The sequence below is a fragment of the Bombus huntii genome, chromosome 2 (genome assembly GCF_024542735.1).
Source record: "Bombus huntii isolate Logan2020A chromosome 2, iyBomHunt1.1, whole genome shotgun sequence".
In the NCBI taxonomy this organism is placed as follows: Eukaryota; Metazoa; Arthropoda; class Insecta; order Hymenoptera; family Apidae; genus Bombus; species Bombus huntii.
In genome coordinates, this window is record NC_066239.1 from 14,868,118 (window position 1) to 14,889,755 (window position 21,638).

At 32.0% G+C, this 21,638-nt stretch overlaps 1 protein-coding gene across 1 annotated transcript; it reads left to right on the forward strand.

Annotated features, from left to right (window-relative positions):
- The first annotated feature begins 544 nt into the window (after positions 1-544).
- On the forward strand, positions 545-20,303 carry LOC126878395 (O-acyltransferase like protein-like). The gene is made up of 11 exons (XM_050641169.1): positions 545-941; positions 10,540-10,751; positions 12,202-12,413; positions 13,942-14,033; positions 14,423-14,616; positions 14,759-15,094; positions 15,689-15,888; positions 16,453-16,585; positions 16,996-17,185; positions 17,438-17,580; positions 17,831-20,303. Exons 1-11 carry the CDS (start codon positions 671-673, stop codon positions 18,347-18,349), a joined length of 2,502 nt encoding a protein of 833 aa, XP_050497126.1. The 5' UTR covers positions 545-670; the 3' UTR covers positions 18,350-20,303.
- Positions 20,304-21,638: the final 1,335 nt, after the last annotated feature.

Consider the following 21,638-nt stretch of genomic DNA (forward strand, 5'->3'; position numbering starts at 1 on the left):
GAGATATCCAATTACAATGATTAATGTACAGATATGTTATAAAATTAAAAATACTTTTGGGATGCTATATCTTAAAGAAAATACATATTATAAAAATATTATGATTTGGATGATAGTTCCTCAGAAACTTTTTTTAAATCACATTAAGTTCCTATATAATTGTTATGAAATTTTCTAAATTTGATTAGCAATCTATATTGATGAAATTCTATATTTAATTCTTACTGTATTTATGTCATTAAATTTAACCCAGTAAATAAACAAGTAAACAAAAAATCTCGTTCAGGAAAGGAAGGAAAGGAGGGAAAAGTCTCGTTTGTCGGGAGTAAACAGTCAAAGTCATCTCTTTTCACGACTCTTCGTTCGATCTTTCTTCCTTCCTTGTTGTATTCCTTGGAAGAGAGACAGATTACTGTGCGCGTAATCCTCCGGTCGCATCGATAAGAGGTGCCCATCGTCGAGTCGAATGCTTTTACCCCCATCATCGTGCCAGCGCCTCGAGCAATATATAAATGCACCAGCGATTGACAGAACGTACAGTTCACGTTTCAGCGCCTTACGCTCCTTTCACGCGTGTATACCTAGGCCAATAGTGGACACGTGATCGCGTACGCCACGTGCTTCGGCCGAAAAGACACGTGTGCTAACTTAGGCCTAACTACCCGTTATTATGGAGTTCATCGGTAATTTTCTACTTTGTAAATTCGATATTCTTAGTTATAAATCGGGCTCCTCTACCTCGTTCGTTGGTTTTTGGCTTCTATTGTTATTGTCGGGCGGGTTTGGTGAGTTAACGGGAACGGCTGATAAACCAGAAACGGTGTTGCTGGATTTTCTCTCAAAACCCTTCGCACCCTCCGATGGTGCATCAGAAGAGTGTCTTCGGGACAGCGCCATTTACTTGAAGGAGCTCAGTCAGTACATGCCATGGGCTCTTCAGAGTAAGTCCAATTTGTTAGTTTTTTTACTTTTCTCGATTTCTTGTGTTTCATTTTATCTAATGATTTTGTCTAACAATCTAATGATTTAATTGACATAGGGTTAATTCTAATGTTCCAGATTTATATATGTATAACAGGCTTGATTCCAACATAACTCTAAAAAAAAAAATGTATTTTGTACGCTTAGTTTTTATGAGTTAAAAATAGATAACTAATCGTTGAAAGGACTAATCGTTGAAAGGAATAGAAAAACAATAGTGACTCATATAGGGGAGGTATTAGATTTGATTCCAATCTTTTAAGAGGACGTTCAAACACATCATTTAGAGATCTTTGCCGTAAGAAGAAGTTTTACTAACTGTTCTATCAACATTTCAGGACATTAACGAGTTAATGATTGCCTAAGATAATACTGGAAATGGAATCGATTCATGTATTTATCGACATTTATCAATAATAGATTGATAAACGTATGCTAAATGTACACATCATTATCGTTATATTCACTGCATATTATCGGTTTCGTTCATCAATGACGATTAATGTAAATCTCGAAGCTCCAAAGTTCCCATAAATTCGGGGAGGGACTACGTAAGAGGTTAAGGCGGGATTTTTGTAAGGGTAAAATGCGTGCGCAGGATGTGCTGCGCGCGCATGCATTCGATGCTTTCTACTAAATATGTACTACGTCCGCACATTTCACAAGACTTGCCATAGATGAGCGATGCACCGTCTTGCAGTAACCCTATAGAATTTAACATTTTTTTATTTCAAATATTGACTGAGATTCAATCACTTCCGAATCGGTACTGAAGCGCGCATGGTGGCGACTATGTTGGGAACGTTTTTAGGACGCGCGTACTATAGTTTTCTTTTCAATGAATAAAGATCTCCGAAATGGACAAGAATTGGTAGAAATCGCCATTCATCATTAGTATTTATTTAATTAATTTAGTAATTATTTATTTATGTAAAAGGATGACAATTATTTTACTTTTAATTGAATTACAATAACAATAATAGCTTGTAATAGATGACACTGTTAAGTAACATACAATTCTGTAGAAGAATTAATTATAACGTAATATAAAGGTAACTTTACTAATTATTAAATATCACTAATCTTCATTGATTATAACTAGTGTCTTCTCATTTATTTATTCCGTGAAAATTGAGTGCAAACGACGTGAAAATCACAACAGTAATTGATAGTAGATAACACTGTTCGATAAACGCAAATAAATATCACTGATTACATGTAATTTAAGGTTACGTAAGCGATTTCTAATTCTGGAAGAAGCTAAATTACGGAAATGAAGTAACGAATAACGGAAGTTAGTAGCAAGTTTATGAATTTGAGTGAGTGAACATTAATTTACATAATCAGGTAAGAAAATCATGTACATTTCGTAGTAGTTCAAATGTGAAAGATTAAAACACGTAAATTTTGTACAACATGGAATGAGAAATAAGTTAAAATGGATTAAATATAGTTTGATACAGCAATGCAATATACAATATACAAAGCGAATAAAACAAAATTTAAAAAGTGTAGTGAGATTTTCAAATTACATGACCTTATAGGGACGAAGTTTTGATTGGTACATAGTATGTATTTATATATTTACAAGTATCATGATTAATTTTTGATCTCCTTAAAGTATCGAATGAATTCGAAAGGAGATCGAGAAACTGGATCGAGACGACTCTCTTTCTTTCTCCTTTCAATCGAGGTGCGACAGGTCGTTCACCTGCAGAGAATATGTTTCAATTTAAGAATTAGACATATTTTGTCCATATGCCACTTTTTCTCCAATTTACAAAGGACGAACGATTCTTTCTGACAATTCGAAAAGAAAGGAACCGAGTGTCTAGACCGAGTGAAAGGAGCCTGGGCCGATGATCAATGTTGTTTCGATAGAAGAATTAAGGGAACTCCCTCGAATTAGAAATGTTATTTCGAAACCCAGACATTAATCATTCAGCCAAACGATTTCAAATGTGTCTTTTGTTCAAATTGGGTATATTACTAATTACGTTTGTTTGTGATAAAGAATAAATTTTTCAAATTTAGCGCGCATTCGATAGTCTGTTTAAAACAAAATTTAATCAAGTTTTTTTGTACAATTGAACTATGATAATATTTATATTTGACTTAAAATTGTGAAATTGTGAAATATAATATATACTTATAAAATTATTAATATTATTAATTAATAACTTATTGTGCAAGAGTCCAGGTATGCCATGAACCAAAAGAATCACTAAAATACTAAATAATCTGACAATAATTCTCATGATAATTGTTAGTCAATATTTGAACTTGACCTTAAGTTGCTGCGAGTAGACATGGGACAGGCACGTAATCGCTACAACATCATTATAACAAATGGTGTTACGTAAAGTGATTATTGTTGAATCACGTAATTCCCATAAAGAAAGAAACTCGATTAATTTTAGATAGCAATTAATCATTTCTCCCGGTTCGTCACGGTCAGCGTCGATTTCATGAAAATGTCACAAAATTTGTCTTTATAAATTATTTCTGTACAGAATATATCAATTATTAATTCAGCTGATAATGAAAAATGAAAAATTAATGTAGCAGTGTTTACATCCTTGATTGTAATTCAATTAATGAAATCGATATAATATAAGGAAATTATGTCGAGAAATTAAAACAATACATTGTATAATGAAAAACAATGTTTATTAGTCTTATTTTCATGTCGACTTAATTATGCTGCGCTTCGCTGACCCGTAAATCCATTAATACAAAGATAAGCTAAAAATTTTCGCAGATGATAATGTTCTCAAAAGATCGCATTAATTACATAATCAGACATAATGCGTTGTGTTGATATTTGTTACATGTTGTATAACATCTCATGTTGTATAACATATATAAATATATTTCCATACAACTATTTCTTTATATAAGTCATTTTTTTGTTAGGTTCTCTATTTCCATGTTTACAAAATTCCATTCATAGAATTAAATTTAGTAAAATATTTTTAAATGATAAAATTTTCAACCCACTTAATACATTTCTACTTTTTTAGATTTCTGGATTTCTCCATTTTATTTCGTTATGTCAACATTTTGTATATGACTCTTATACGGTAATTTACCAATTAATAATATTAGTGAATTGACGAGTCACGAATTGTAGGTTGTAGATTTTGTAAATAATTTGTAAATAAATTGCTATGACGCAAACTAACTTATTTATATTGGTAACTTTTAACCTAAGGCTTGTAAAATTTCATTAGTAATATTAGTTAAATTGTGCAAGAAAGTTAAGATCTAATGGGGTGCAAAAATAAATGACCATGAAAATCGTGTTGCTGCAACGTCTTGGAGATTAACAAAATTGTCCTTGAGCAATATGTGAACATTGATGATGGATGCTCGGAATCTGAATTCGATGATACAATGTTGATATTGACGTGAAGCGGGAGCAAAGAAAAGATTATGAATCCATCGCGATTACAATTACGTCATAACATTGCACGTTTATTTGCAGATCTTCGTAAGTCACTTTATTTTCGCGATGTCGAAGTCGACTGGAAGAACTTTAAGATAACCTCGTATGTCCATAACACATGTTTTAATGGAGGATTTGTTAGGCATGTGAGAAAGATAGTTATATTTTGATCGATTTACCTGAAGCAATTTTTTGATAAATTAGTCCTTCACTAATCCCCCTCTAATCCTCATAATCTCTTATTACTAATCTCGAAATAAAAGATTTCTACAAACTAACACAGTCTAAATCGCTTACCTCCTCCAAATTAATCGTCCCTCAAATTATTGATGTAATTAAACTATCAGTAACGACCGCAACAAATAATAATCAGATCCGATTGTGCAATATCGACAATAATAGTTATTATTAGTTCACGTAACAGATGACAGTACATTTCTGTTTTCCCAGCCAGGACTTCGACCTAAACAAAGAAAATGCACGTGGTGTTTATAGGCTTAAGTCATGTTGTGCATTTTTCTATCTTACAACCTTGTATTTATCTCTGCAATAAACTACTTTGAATGCTTTTCAAAACATATGTCTTGATAAAAATCAAGTTAAAAGTTTCGTCATCAACATACTACAACAACTGTTGCTATATTGCTACATTTTTCCACGACTAAAATAAGCTAGTGAATAAAATTTTCATGTTTATTTCGATTAATAATGGTAATAAAAGGTATTATCTTCTTGTTAAATTCTTACCTTTGTCATAGAATCCTATGATTTTGTATTTCAAGATTTCACATAATTATCGGCGAATCTGTTAAGACGTTAAATGGTGTTAACCTGTGATTAAGTTTGTGCAGAAATGGTAGTTACTAGTGACGTCATCTGGCGAAATGTTAGTGAACTATCGAGGACTCATAGAAGGAAATGTAGAAGATGAAGAAAGGGAATTGAATGAGGAAAAAGAAGTGTTTCTGAGCGTCGGTGAATTGGAATGTGCGTCATGAGGCGAACACAAACTGGGTCACGAAGGAATAACGTCTGTGGCGATGACCGTCCTTGTGTATCAAAGCTGGTCTTTTTGCTCACTGACCGATGATCGATCAATCTTTTCTCTTTCCGATCCATTCTTAGACTTTTCTTACACGATAGTGCTTAGTACACATGTACTTATAAATAGAAATTGTTGAAAATATTGACCTTTATTTATTATTGTTATTGTTATTTTATTCTTACCGACCGGTTTCCTAAGACTGATTTTTATCTTAACAAATTAAAAATTGTTTCTATGTGAAGCTTCGTTCTAAGCATAATTGATCATGATTTTTTTTTCAATTTAATGTTCATTAGTGATATTATAGCTGCATTGTTTGCCAACTCTGATACCATTATCTGTGGTATCACAACTAGAAAACGTCATTTTGCTGCACCATTTAAAGATTCCGATATCATTATCCATTGATAATGATACTGTAAAAAAGAATCTTTATTTTGACACGTTGTTTCTTGATTATGATGTTCATTAATAACACGCACTATTGTTCAAGATTTAATGCAATAGTTTTTTGTTTAGAAAAAATTTGTTGTAAAAAATTTTCATTCTAATTTCATAATAATCATAAACAAAAAGACATAAGGCGCATATCCCATTGAGTTTAAGGTTATCTGTTTAAAATACCATATCATTTTGACACATGTTTCACTGATTACTGTTATCCAATTGCAGAGTCTGTGAAATTTTAATGAATCTCTTGCGTACCTTCTTTACTCTTATTCGTTTGTGGCGCTACCACCAAACGGCTAACGGTTCGAAGCACTGTTTCGATAGCTCTGATACGACTACTGGCACGTTCTAATGTTATTATTACATCGCCATAGCCGATGAACTATTTCTTGTGTTCTCTTTACGGAGAATATTTGCCTAATATTCAAAAGAGAATTTTTTCAATAATTTCGTCTATTAATTGAGTATGAAGATTTCTGAATTGTAACCTCCAGATTGACAGCATCGACATTTATCATTTTGTTACCTTGATAAATATTCATTGCTCAATGTTCAGAATTTCGAAATAAAAAATATATATACTGCATTTGGCCAGCTGTGAACTCCACGATGACGTATATAACTTGATTCTCGATTTTTTATGCGAGTTCTTTCGGAAAAACATTTTCGATTGGCTCTTGAATCGGCATCTGGTAATATTCATTTCGTAGAATTAAAGAAAGGAAGACTGACCTGTTAAAAAATGAGGAAACGAAAAAAAATCTTTCATCAAAATCAATATTAAAAATTTTTCATCATGCGGGAGCTCCATCATGGTCACTGGTTAAAATAAAGAACTATAAAATAAAGAACTGGCAGAGATGTTAAATTATCATGATACGAAGGTAAGTAGCGATTCTTCGAAAAGAGTTTTTTATCTAAAGTTTCAATTTAGTGATATGTATGTTAACTAAAAGATATAAAAGGAACAAAGTGAATTCTTTGTAATTTGTAATTTTAAATCATAGCTTCAATACTACTTAGGTATACATACTTTTTAATGTTATTATCGTCTGAGATCATAAAATATCTTTTAGAGCTTTTCTTACAACGCCAACTTACAACTTCCAACTTACAACTGGCTTCTACAGTCCGAAGAAACTTCTATTTTCCAACGAGGAAGAGGAAAATAGAAGTACGTTTGAAATGCGTACGTTCGAAATACAGTAGATCCAACATGCATAACGTCGCGTACATATAACATACAATGGCGCATTGAATACGTAAAATTGCAAGGATCTGCCATGTTAAATGTCAGTCGTAGCTAGACTTCACGATTATCTAGGAAATTTTCCTCGAGAATCGCTCGAAAAAAAATACTTCTCGCAGCGATACTGAGAACGTGACTCGGCTGTCATTGATCGGGAAGTATCGATGGGGAAGCAAATGAACTCGTAACCTTAGAATGCTAATTCATTGCAAATGCGCGCTTAAACAATCAGCCTATTCCGGAGATGCTATTAACCCTTGTCGCTTCTAAGAAAAATGTAATTGTTTTTCTAATTTCTTTCTGCAGTTTCTTGCTAGAGCTGCAAATAAGAACGTTCTTCTTATTATTGTATAGTTCAATGAACTAGAAATTTTTTAAAAAACTAAAAAAATTTTTTAAATTATTCAGTACTTATTGCAGTGTAATTTTTTAAAATATTCTATTTTTTAAATCTGGGTTAAAATCTTTTCAGAGTCACATGTAAATATATTTCACTAGTTTTATATGTTTAATAATTTTAAATATTTCAATTGTTTTATATTAATTTTAAATGTCTTATAATTTTTTTCAAATATCTTAAAATTCTTTTACTTCAAATCAAAGTTTCTTATTTCTATAACATAATCGTTCTCCTTTGTCCATTATACTTTGCTTGATCTTTTTGTTTTTCATAACCTTACTCTCTTACATCACGAATTTTTTGTCAAAAGACATTCTTCATAATAAGAGAAACAAAAGTTTACTCACGAAGAATAAAATTGCAACGATTCATCGAAGTTTGCGGTTGAAGGTTACTGATAGAATCCATTGAATGAACTATCCTCAAGGTTCTGCGAAAGGTAAAAGACACAGCTGTGTGGATTTCTTTGAAGCTGACGCGTTTTCTGACGGCACTGTAGTGCCGATACGGAAAATTTTCATCAAAAGATTCTTTAAAATATGCATATAGTCACTGTTAATTTGCATCATAATGTAGATTAAAGAAATATAACTAGATAATAAGCGGAAGTGCTTGAGTCTTAGAATATTACAATTGAGGCATTCATAATAAAAAGGACCCTTGTTTATATGTGGCATTTTTCGGAAAAACGAAAGAATACTTTAGTGTCTTTAATTTCTGTTCCGTACATTTCAATTTTTTGTATCGAAATATTCATCATTGACAAGGGTCGCTTTCATCAGCCCTTTAACTGTAATTAAATTGGAGTTGAACAACTCATATAACAATAGATTCTTTTACATTGATATATTGCAATGGCATATATGGAATATGAGTAGGGGTAAATGTCTTCTGTGAATAGTGTGTTTTTCTCGTGAGAAAAAACAACGAGAATTTTGCGACTTCAACTTTGCGCAACGTCTCTGAGCTGATCACTTTATGTAACATGACATATGTTTACATGCTACGAACATGTGTTGTGTATATCGATGCACTTCGTTTAGATAAATGACACTGTATAATCGTATAACTCGCATAACGGTTGTTTGCGAGTAGCCGGCATGTCCTCGCTATCGAGCATCAATGAAAAATCCGCTCTATCGCGCAGTCACTTTTTCTTTCTTTTATCCCTATCGGCCGACCTGTTTCGCAATTCACGCGTTACCCGCACTGATTACAGTTCCCGTGTGTTTCTCGACTATCTCACTTCCGTGTGAGAGAGGTGTCGGCATTGAGTTTATTATAATAGTTTTAATTCTCTCACAGATAGACACATGTGCTAATGAAGAAAATTTTTTTAGATAGAATTGAAAGATAAAGTTAAGAATAAAAAGGTACGTTTTGGAAAATAGTGTAGGAATTGCTATTTTCACGATTTTTTTAATAATTGTAATTTGGAGGTTAAGATTGGCATGACTGTTGTAGATATAAATTATATAAAAACTTGCAAATCTTTATGTTAAAATGTATTTTTAACTTAAAAAATTGATTTTCAACTGATCAATCACTAATTTCAAAACGTGTAATTAAACGGTGAATCGCATAAAAGTTGTAACAGAATATTCTGTCGAATAATAAAAACAAATTAACAGACGTTAACGCTCTTGTTTCAAGTAATTGTGGGCAAGAGTACTTCAAAAGAAGCATGACTGCATTTGATCTTACACGTGTCTCGGTTTTATCATACATACACATGTGATAGGTTATAGTAAATACCTCCGGACTTCCAGGTGTATCTCCGCGGTAATACGATGTGCTTCTTCATAATTGAGGTTATTCACTTTATGTACTTTGTTTCATAATTTCCAACGCATATGTATGTTTTTTTCTTCCGAATTTACATATACATTTATTTCTTCCACAGTCTACCATATGGTACAACAATTAAAATGTATAATTCGACATATTAATCAACCGATTCTCAATTTATGCATCAGTGAATGTAGATAAAAATAAAATGAATGCAAATTGGAACATTTAATTTCTGGTAGTTAAATTATGTTTACTTTTCAAATATCTGTAGTGAATACGAGATTTCATTCTGTTTACCAATTTTAAAATGAATATTGGAAGTGAAGATGAGCATGCACTCGTATGGCAGTAATGTATCGAGAGAATCACAACGTATCTATTAACCATTTAAGTAGATAAACGCATGAAAATCGAACGCGATGTAAAACGTGGGATGTACACCTTGATTTCGAAACGCGCTTGAAAATGAATAGATATTGGATAAAGCGCCATTGTCAGATGAAAAAAATGCATAATTAAAATAGTACACGTGAAAGACAAACAAACGATCAATCAGTGAAGAGTGTTGCTAGAGAAAGAAACCTGTTGCAGGCATGTATGTCCTCTCATAGAATCATGTTTCACGACATATATTAATAAGATAGTTGATAATTTACGGTTATTCATTTAAAACTTAAGATTTGTTTATTCGTATAATGTTATGCAGTAAAGAAAAACATTTAACCAATTCCTCACGTCAACGAAACCTTTCAAAACGAAAAATTCTAATAACTTTAAATAATATATCAGGCTGTAGAAATTCCTAAAAATTATGAAATAGCATGAAAATATAAGTGGTGAAGATATTATCTAAAGAATTAAACGAAACGAAAGAGGTTATGAAGAGGACGATGTAAATATACACCATTAGCATTCATACGTATATAGAAATACACAATTATAACATTAATGGTAATTAGATAGCGTGAAATACAAAAATTTATTTTGTACTATATTTAGCAGATAAAATAATCTTCTCCTTAAGTTCCATTTTTTTAAACTTATTTATAGAAATATGAACGGGTATAACTATTTCACTGATGGCATATGAAAAATACAAGAAAATGTAGAAAAAGAAAATCTGAAAAAAGAAACGATTACAGAGAAAAGTACAAGGAGCTTTCTGTGGATTCTAGTGTACGACGCCTCCGTGAAAATTCCACCGGGTGTAATCACGGGCAATTACCAGCAGTTAGGCAATTATGACGAGTGTCTACAAGTGAAAAGCAAATACGGATTCACCGGAAAGGCGTGCAGTGCCACGGTGAATTTCGAAATCGCCAAGGACAACGGTAAACCACGCCAGCCTGATATGGGTGATCTGCTTCTGAATATAGCCGTCGCCTCGGTGAGTAAAATACTAGTTCTAGTCTATTAATTCTTGTGGAGAAAAATTAATTTTTGATCGTCTAGAAAATATATGTAAAATAATTAATTTTAGTTTCCTTTTTAAGCTGAAGTTAGGAAAATTTTAGCATGAAAAATTACATATAATTAATAAAAATTAAACCACGGATTTTTCATAATAATTAAATATTATTAAACAAAAGTTATAAGAGTGGGAATGTTTTTTCTGTCAAAAATTAACTAAAGTAATCGGAATTTATTACTGGATATATTGCAAACGCTCGATCAAGTTATGACCAAGATTTCGCAATTACGTCACGTTTCTGAAATTACTCCAAAAAATGTTATGCAATTCTCGGTAGCATGAAACATACCATATTGAGACTGCTTTTGAAGAAATTCGCCCGTGGAAAAAGATATATGTATTTATTTATTGGCGAAAAATAAATGATTATTTATTTATTTATTGATCAAAAAGCATCTTTAACAATAGAATACCTCTTTAGTAAACTTTTTTAGCAGAATATATTAATTTACATTATTCATGCAAGTACAATTATTATGATATTATACATTGTCTAAAAGTTTTTTTGTAGTTGAGTTATTAATGTATAATTAATAATGAGTGTAGTTTGCATTGAAGTGCACATGAAGCGATAATGATTAATTTGAAACTAAAATGAAATTAATGATTTTAAAGTCACATATGTATAAGAATATGTTATGATTATTTAGACGAAGGCTTCCCAAATTTTTATGGGTCGAGACCCATTTGCGAGAACGGTAATTGCTGTGAAAAAAAAGTTGATTCATAAGCAATTCAAAACTGATTTGATATAAATCTGCGAGTTGAGAGAAACTAGACTTAGTTAGTTAGACAAGATAGTTGACTTTGAATTGCTTATCTGATAATTTTCAATGAGTAAAACTGAAGAATTCTTTAAGAAATAAATGTGTAATTTTAATATTTAAGGCTATACACACTTTGGGAATCTATGATGTAGAATCTAAATGATTAACAGGTCGCAAACAAATTTTGCAAAATCTAGACTGAACTTTAAAAAATAATACCAAGACAATAATACCAGACTCTATTCTTCACCACGATAACACACAACTCTGATTCATTTAACAGTTTATCGGTCATTGCTCAAAAGCATTATCACTATTCGATCTTATTAATCATTATCGTTATCGTACCATTCAGCGTCTATCACATCGAGATTACCGATCTTCAAGTTGGAAGTACTGCTATCAGTAATATTTAATGGGTTTCTCAGGTTTATCAAACAGATCCAAATTTTCGTTTAATCATGAGATCTCCTAACTACTCTTGTTTCGTGTCTCATATCTCAAAGAGTTAAGAGTGGCAGTCAAACATAAATGAGAACTTATTTTTATTCTCCTTCACCTACTCGATTGCAATAAAATATTCCTTCTGTTTGATTCAGCAATATACGAAATGGAAATCGGGGCGTTCAGTGAACTACAAGTGGATGTGGTGCGTTCCATCGAGTTGCAACCACACAGAAATCCAGGAGGCGCTCGAGCTTGGCCTCGACCCTCTGAAGGTGGAGGAACGCGTGGATATGGTGATAAAGGTATCGTGTCGCACCGCAGAAATGGATCGGCCGGTCTTCGACGTAACTGACTGGGTTTACATGTAGGTAGATCTGCGCATATTATCGTGTTCCAACACGCGGCGCGGCAGTTTTCGCAGTAACGTAAGACTGTGGTGGCATGGTTGTTTGCTCGCTGCTTCGAGGGCAAGGCTGAATGCGTGCATTGCACGGCAAACTTCTCAATTAGAATTTTATCTCTGTTACGTAAAAGTACCGTAACTTTTATTGTTTACGGTATTGACTCAAGGTATGCTTATCGGATCTTTCTCAGAATAATATTGAATTAGGATAATCGAGAAATAATGTATGATTTTTATAAACCATAAATATTTTTGCGATATATTTAGGAAACTGCAGCTATCTTGGATTTCGATGATTTTTTACTGTGTTGTCCCGGGAATGATTCTAAACAATTTTTTCCTATACATGTAACCGCTGTTCGGTCTTAGTTTCCGAGATATTCGCAAAAAACTGTTGGTACTACTACACACGATGAATTCTGTTTACAATTGTGCATCGGTAATAACGTACGCGTTAGTATTGGTCGTCGGCTGCCTCGTAGCGGCCGAGTTAAAAAGCCAAACCTAATTCTTATCTTTTATTTATTTGTAGTATATATAAACGAAGCCTGGATGAGCTTGGCTATCCCACGGATTCTTCGGATTACAGCTTCATGCACAATTGCTTACTAAAAATAATTACCTTTAACGGTCTGGGTTAGGTGATAGATAATAACATAATTACAATACATATTAAGCTTTATATTTTATTGTTATTGTCTGAAGTGGTAAACCATCTTAGCCATGATATCAAAGGATTTTAATTATTCGATTCTCAAAATCGTGTTCTCGTCGGATCAAATTTTTGAAGAAATTTCTTCCAGTCTTGTATGTGCAGTTGTGAATGATTATTTAGATTCGTAAAATATGGTACAAAGATAAAGAGATCAATGGCTGATGAATGTAAAGTAATGTAAACGGATCGACAAGCGGCGAACGAAGAGGCGAATATGTCGGCTATACTTGTAACTATGTAGCTGTGTCACAGATACACACATGTGGACAGAATTCACTGTAGTGGTATCGACTCACTTTCTGAATATCTGAAAAACCAAAAGCGTCCAGCGGTAACATGCAAAGAAAAAAGTTGTTTGTTCCAGAACATGGTTTCTTAAAAAAAAAAAGATAATATATTTAGAAATTTAAATTATTAATAACTATATGACGATAAAAGATCTAATTATAGTGATTAATATAAAATTATTTAAAAAACTGAGCAAGTATTTCGTTCAAAGTGAAGATAATTAGAAAATAGAATTATGTGCTAAATTAAAATTCAATAATCTTTGCTAAAATATAAATTTAGCTTCGTAATAGTTTACAAATTGTACAAATTCATAATTCTATATTTTTTGCATAATTTTGCAAAAACAACTTTAATTTCTTTTATTATTATTAAATTAACATAATTAAGATTAAAAATTGTACAAATAATGTTTTCATATATATATATATACCTATCCACCTGTTCCGTGACTTGCATGTTAATATAGGTCATATCAAATTTCAGATCGATCCTGACGATATTCGTGGTAATCATAATTGCTAGCACGAGTTACGACATCGCTACACAAGGCCATCTGAGTACATTGAACCGAAAAGGTGAGTTGTGTTCGTTCTGTTACGTAAATGAAAATTCAGTGCAAATTCGTCGTTTGATCGCTTTATCTCGTTGTTATTACGATTCCAGAAGAAGGAACTCAGGAAAAGATCGGTTGCGAGATTGCATCGCATATGACCGATAAAGATTCTTGATCGCGCGATAAAGATCAGTGTTAAGGACACTTTATTTGTCTTGCATAAGAGCATTATCGATACTCTTGGTGATTGATAAGTGTCGATTTCCTATATTCTTTTAATCTCTTCATACTTTGTAGAAAAATGAAAAAAAAAATAGAACTAGATGCAGTGAAATAATTGAATTAAGCTTTAAATTTATGTATTTATTTATTTATTATATACAAATAATGTTGCACACTATGTATGTTTAGATAAAAGACATGTTCTTCTAACTTCGTTCTCCATCTACACGAATGGAAAAAATTTGTTGAAAACGGACAGACAGCGTGATTCGATCAAATGCCTCGATGGACTGCGCTATATCAGTATTTGTTGGATCATTTATGGTCACACTCATTATACAGAGGTGGTTGGTGTTAAAATGAACTTGAGCGAAATTCCACAGGTAAAAAAATTATAAATGTTCTATTGATGTCTAAATTGAAAAACAAAAATTATATGACGTAATCATATACAAGTATATAATAAATTTAAAATACACGAACTAATTTTATAATTTTCAACAAATTAATGTCTTATCTTTCAAGATGCATACAAATTGGGCCAACATGTTAGTACTCAATGCAAATATCATCACCGACACGTTTTTCCTTATAAGTGGAGTTCTAATGGCATACACGGTCCTAATAAAAAACGAGAAAAATTCACAAGGCTATTTCGACGTAATTGGCCTCTATCTCCACCGTTATTTAAGATTAACCCCGGCATATGCTATGATGATCGGATTTTATGCCACCTTGTTTTACAAAGTTGGCTCAGGCCCTTATTGGGATGAATGGGTCGGAGCTAATAGAGACTATTGTCAAGAAAACTGGTGGATCAACCTGCTCTACTTGAATAATTATATCAATCTATCTAGAATTGTAAGTGAAGTTTAGTAATGATGCAATTACTGTGTGTACACTTTCTAATGGAATAATGAATAGATATTTATAGAACAATTTTTTGTATTCTGCATAAAGCGCATACTACCATGTACTTTAGATTGATTTGAATTATTTAACTGATCAATTTTTTTATCGAAGTATATTGTTTAATAATGGAAGATTAAAATTTAAAATTTTTTATTACATGTTGCCATTGAACTACAAACTTCAAAGAAAATTCTATCACATTTAGATACGCGGTTCGCGTTTTTTACTAAGTTCAATTTTTAATCTTTTTATTCGTTTCTTGAAACTCCAATGTTCTTAACCTCAATTACGAAGAAATGTATTTGATTGTTATCTGGCATAGCTTCCTAAGTATGTTGCATGACAGATAATTACTTTGAACTAGGCACTCGTGCATTTTGTTACAAAATGTATTATTACATTTTATTTAATCAATTATTGTACTACCATTTAATAAGTATTCTTATTTCGAGTTGTTTATAACAAAAAAAAAAAAAACGTTACACGCTAGGAATTTAGAAATGGCTTGTCCAATAATTGCTTATTTCTTACTTCTGTTTTTAGTGCATGTCTCAGTCTTGGTATCTGGCGACCGATATGCAACTCGTCTGGCTGTCACCGATCTTCTTGTATCCTATGCTCAAGTTCACGCGAAAAATCTTCTTCTGGCTCGTTTTCGCGTTAGGCCTAATTATCTCCATTCTAATACCATTCCTAATAACATTCAGTCTCAGGCTTAGTGGAACTATGCTCTATTACAAGGAGTGAGTGTGGATATTTGCCTTTTTCACTGTCTTCCTGTTTTCTACATGGCGTCCACGAAAAGTTGCACCAAATTTTTAAAATAGATCTTATCTACTAAAATAAACAAACAATCAGTAAATATTTGTGTATAAAAATCATTTACTTTTATTTTAACGAATATTATATGCCTTTAAAGTTTGACAGAATCTTTTCGGAACGTCCTGTATCTCTCTTTCTTTTCATCTTGCTACTACGCCGCGCCGTATTGTACCGTCTGATTTATTCCACACACGACTACTTTTTACTTTGAAATAGATATTCCAGTCCGTCTTTTCTTTGTCATATTCATATTTCGAATGTTTGATATTCATTCTCAGTACTTTAATATTATTGATACTTTTAAATTTACAAAATATTATTTGTTATATAAAATATATTTTGATAAATCTGTAAACATCGATAAAACGATTCAGGGAATATTAAGTATTTATAATACGCCATTCAAGATCATCTTACTGAAACCAAAATTAAAATTAAACGAGTGGACCATTAATTTAATCTTCATATTTTTTTGTTTTTGTTAGTAACATGGATCTGGCCAATGTTTTCATAGAAATTTACACAAAAGTTTACAACAGATACGGATCTTATATTATTGGTCTGGCTCTTGGTTACTTGTTGTATCAGAAACGATCAAGAGTTGTGAAGATTCGTTATGTAAGTATGCCAAATTCTTCTACTTAATAAGTACAATTGCATAATTTTATCATGAAACTTTATCAAACTTGAATGGGTGTTGTCTGGAATCTACAGTTAAATAATATCTTGTGTTTTTATTTACTTAAATATCTATTTAATTTATTATTCTTTAATAAACTTTTTAAGTATTATTCTTAGTTTATTTTGTATTCTTAACGTTTTGTTAAAACTTTTCATAAATTTACTTGGCCCAACTTAAATTTCGTTTTCTTCATTTAGAAATGAAAGAAGAAGAATATTACGCTGAAATGAAGAGAAAGTGATCGTGACATATGAAATGTGTGTTCATCAAAGATAGTAGCAAAATATATTTGAACGTTTTTTTCATAATCGACATTTTTTAATTAAATCCAAATGATTTTTTGCAGATATACGTGATTTTCGGTTGGCTGGTAGCGGCAGTTTGCGGTTCATTCATATTCATGTGTCCTCGGTGGATGTACTTCGACGACTACTCTTATAACGAATTAGAAGCGAGTTTTTATGCAGGTTTCCACAGACAAATGTTTGCTCTTTCTATTTCTTGGCTCATCTTTTGCTGCGTTCATGGCTATGGCGGTAAGATTTAATTTTGTATTAATCTTTTGTTTAAACAAAACATGACTCATTTAGTAATAATATAAATGCATGGCAAGTGCGATAGCGAAAATTTATGCGAAAAAACATATGCATGAAACTTCATTTGCTCCTACTTTCTACACATATTTTGAAATATTAATTGTTAATTATTAGTAATTATAAAAACAAAATACGGGATAAATATATTCATGTGATTATAGAGATATCAATTGTACTTTTCTTTTGTGCAAGGTTTTGTGGGTCAATTTCTGTCGTGGAAAGGTTGGGTTCCTTTCAGTAAGTTAACTTACAGCGCTTACCTGTGCCATTATGTATTTCTCTTAGTAGAAGCTGGATCAGTTCGAACTCCGGGCATAATTTCAACTATGGCAATTGTAAGTAATCTGATCTTTAAATGCATTAAAATAAATCTGTTCTTAATTTTTTATTTTCCAAGTTCTTAACTTTGGTGGAATTTAAGTTTGAACTTAGATTAATTTAAAATCCAACCTTTAAATACTATAAAAGATTCTCAAAGATCGTAAAAAAATTAAACTCAAGCCTAAATCAAATTTTAAATTATTGCAACTATCTTCCTAAGCTCACTTTATACGCAAGCAATTAATTATTTGTCGAAACTTGCAGCTTCGCAGTTTCTTCAGCAACCTCTGCCTCACGGTACTGCTTTCTGCGCTTTGGACACTGTGCTTCGAGATGCCTTTTATGACGTTAGATTATACCTTTCTTTCTCACCGTCAAAGTCAATCAAAATCCTTGAACCTAAACCAAGAAAAAATATTCGGTTCTATCGATTCTAGTAAAGAGATCTATCGTTCCACGGAGGAATCTTCTGCTACAATTACACAGGATTGTGAAGGCACCTTTAACCAAAAGTCCAATAAAAACAGCATGTATGATCAGGATTTAAAATCTGACGACAAAGATGACAAGTGTCCATTCATTTTTGTAATTAAAGCTGAAGACAACGATTCATGGGCACAGTTGAGAAATGTTCATCAAAATAATGGTTTTGACGAAGACTCGGATCAACCGTCGAAATCTAGAACAAAGGAAAGAATGGATTGTTGTTACGAATCGATCGTAAACGAGGAGTTCATAAGGAAAGAAGGATCCAGGGAATCGGATCAGGCCACCAGTAGCTGATCGACAATTTACCCGTGTAATATCGAATCAGCTTGCTGGCCAAGCGTTTATAAGCGAATAGAGGCGAGATTAGGAAACGTCTTTAAGGAATTATATAATTGATATAGTGATATCTATTTGTTGATTCAGGCACTCTTGTAGGTAGTGAGTGATAGCCATATCGTAGTTTTTCTCTGAATATTTGTCTGTTGCAAGTATTTTGTGTATTTCTTAGTCGTTATTAAGGAATATCGCCAGGTATGTGGTGTGATTTAAGAAATAAAGATTCTTTGTACGATGATAAATTAAGAGTATGTATGGTTTAATGATAAGTTTAGTGGTTTCTATCAAGTGAATCTTTGAGAACTATTTAGTGCATTATTTTAACACCACATTTTAATATTACATTATAATATTACATTTTAATATTACGTTGTTCTGGAATGTTGGGATTAGATGGACAACTTGGGACCATATTTGACATACTTTGTCTATTTCATTCCAACATTTCAGTATATTTACATATATATATATATATACGTAGATGCACCAAATTTCATATAAGTGGATTCATTATAGAAAATAATTTGTTATCGTACGGAGGATCATCTTTTTTATAATTATATATTATTTGACTCCATTGTGTACTTATAGATTTAGTTCGAAGTGCTTCTCACAATCCGATGTTGATCCATCGGTGTGAAAATAATAATTTAATATGAACGGGTAAAGGTTAGTTAAGAAATAAAGGTACAAATTAGCTGTGAGAAATCATCGACTATCATTAAGTGTAGTTAAGAGGTGTTTTCTCGATGGTCAGTTTATAAAAAGAAATAGAACTTTTACAAAAATAAAAAGTCAGTAAGGTTATTTTTCATTATGCGTTATAGTTCAAATCGAAAGTGTACGTATTACATTCAAAATTCGGAAATCTAACAAAATCAATGAATACCGTAATTATGTATTCCAATTTCGCTAATGTTATCTAACTCAATATTTTGTTAAGTATACTAATAATACTGCTTAATAATGAACAATGCTCTTTTATGTGGTTATTGTTAATTCAGGATATTAAGATCAATTTTAACAAATTCAGTTAACCTCTTATTCAATATTTATAAAACAAATACTACTTAAGTCAGATATTATACATACTATTAACTTTTAACTTTTAATCAGTAAAATTAGACAATACAGTACAAAGTACAGTATTACAACTAATATTAAATACTCTAATTATAGATTATATTATGACCAGGAATTAAGGAACGAAATAAACTTGTTAGATCGCTTTCGTTTTGTTGAAATATTTCTTCCGCCATGCTCAACTTTTCTACACATGAAGTATACAATAACTAGGAACTAATTACCGACATTCTTTAACACCAATGATATTTTTTAATGATGTTTGTTATATTGATATTTTATAATATATATATTTAGGCTAATCGCTCTTATATTTAGGCTCTTCTTATCTTGAATACCTTGGTATATATTGTTTATGAAGAAAAAAAGATGAATTATTTAATGCATAATACAATTATTCTTCATTTTTCCTTTTCAATATTTCCTAAATTGTTTGAATTATTTTATGATATACAAATACGTAAATATAATGTATGATATTAGGACGATAAAATAACAGGAAAATAGGTCAGGATAATTTCTAGTTACTGCAACATTAGCCTCAGTTCGTGTCACTGTTTACTTAGGTCTAAGTCTTCAACTGATGCTTTTACCTCGCTTAACGTTTTCTATACGAACACATTCTTTTCATTCTTCTAACGCGATCCACGAGAAGTAACAAGTAAGCCGAGAAGAGAATGATCTGCTTGTTTTATCCGTGGAAGAAATTGATACCTTACGACTTCTAGAAAATCCGTCCTTTTGAGAAATCAATTTTTTTTTATTCTTCTTTGTACTTAAATACATTAAATTTTTACGAAGAAAAATAAAATTTATTATAGAATGTGCATTTAGAATGTATATTTCAGAGATTTGTATAATAAAAGATAAGCCGATTTTCATCATCGAGTAATACAATGAAAATTGAGTCAAAAGAGGGTTATTAGAATTGTTATGAAATATATGTATATATTGGTTAAGCGACAATGAATATGTGGGAATTTGATGACATCATTAACAGAAAACGTTCCAAGGGTTGCAAGTGCACTTGCAACACGTGCTTAAAGCGCCCTTGGGACGTTCGTCCTTCCGTGGGAAAATCAACCCCATATTTTCGGTCAAGTATTTAAAAAGGCATCTGCGTGCTTTGCAGATGATTAACAACTTGGGTAGGCAATTGAAGAAGCCTCACAACTTCCATAAGGAAGAGAGGAAAGCTCTTAAGAAATGTTCTTCTTTCTTTTTAGGTTATACATAAGTATTTACGCATGCATTTACTAGGCTAGGTTAAATTTAGGTTACTAAATATACATTAGTATTAGTTCAATTATCTTAAGATGAGATAAAAGAATCCATTAATCTATAGAAATTATAATTTCGCCATGCCAGCTGTTAATGTGTTACAGTCCTTCGCCAATAATCTAATTAATACAGTCCATCAACAATAGAGCCATCTACATTGATAGTATCATATCCAACCGCCAGCACAACCCCTATGTAGAATGGAATGCATTTAGTTATTACGGAGTGCGGAGGAGTGGATGGCAGGCGTGATTCGTGATTGCGTAAATTGGGGTTAGGTTCTCGTAGTCGGTGGAAACGGTAGACGCCCCGTTGTGAGAAATACAGGGAGCGGATTTCAGTGCTGGACCGTCATCCACGCGTGGTCGACATCTGCGAGAGCCCATCGTTTTTCCGCAATGAACTAACGCAACGGCGAAACATTTGTCCCCTCTATTCTTCTCGTAAACGTCATTTATGTCCCTGCCAATATAGTCTGGTTTCGATACTAGTTTCCATACACAGCATTCAACCGTTCTTTCCACGCTTTGTTAGCATGCACAATGAACTGGTAAAATAAGAAAGAAGCTTTGAAACACGGTAGTTACGAGTATCGAGAATTTTTGGGGAACGGAAAGTGACTTGTGATTTTTGGATGATATAGAAACAGTTTTAGGAATTGTTATGTATACAGTATTCTATTTCTTTATTCTTATCGTCTGCATGTATGATATTTGATGTAATTCGTTTTTCAGTTTTTAAATTAACAAGATTTTATAATAAAATTACTACAAATATTTTTTTATCTTCTTTCTATATTAAATTCAGATTAGAATTTTGATCAGATGCTAATAAATGTCTAGAGTCTCTAGAATTACAGTAATACGATGATTAATGATGCAAT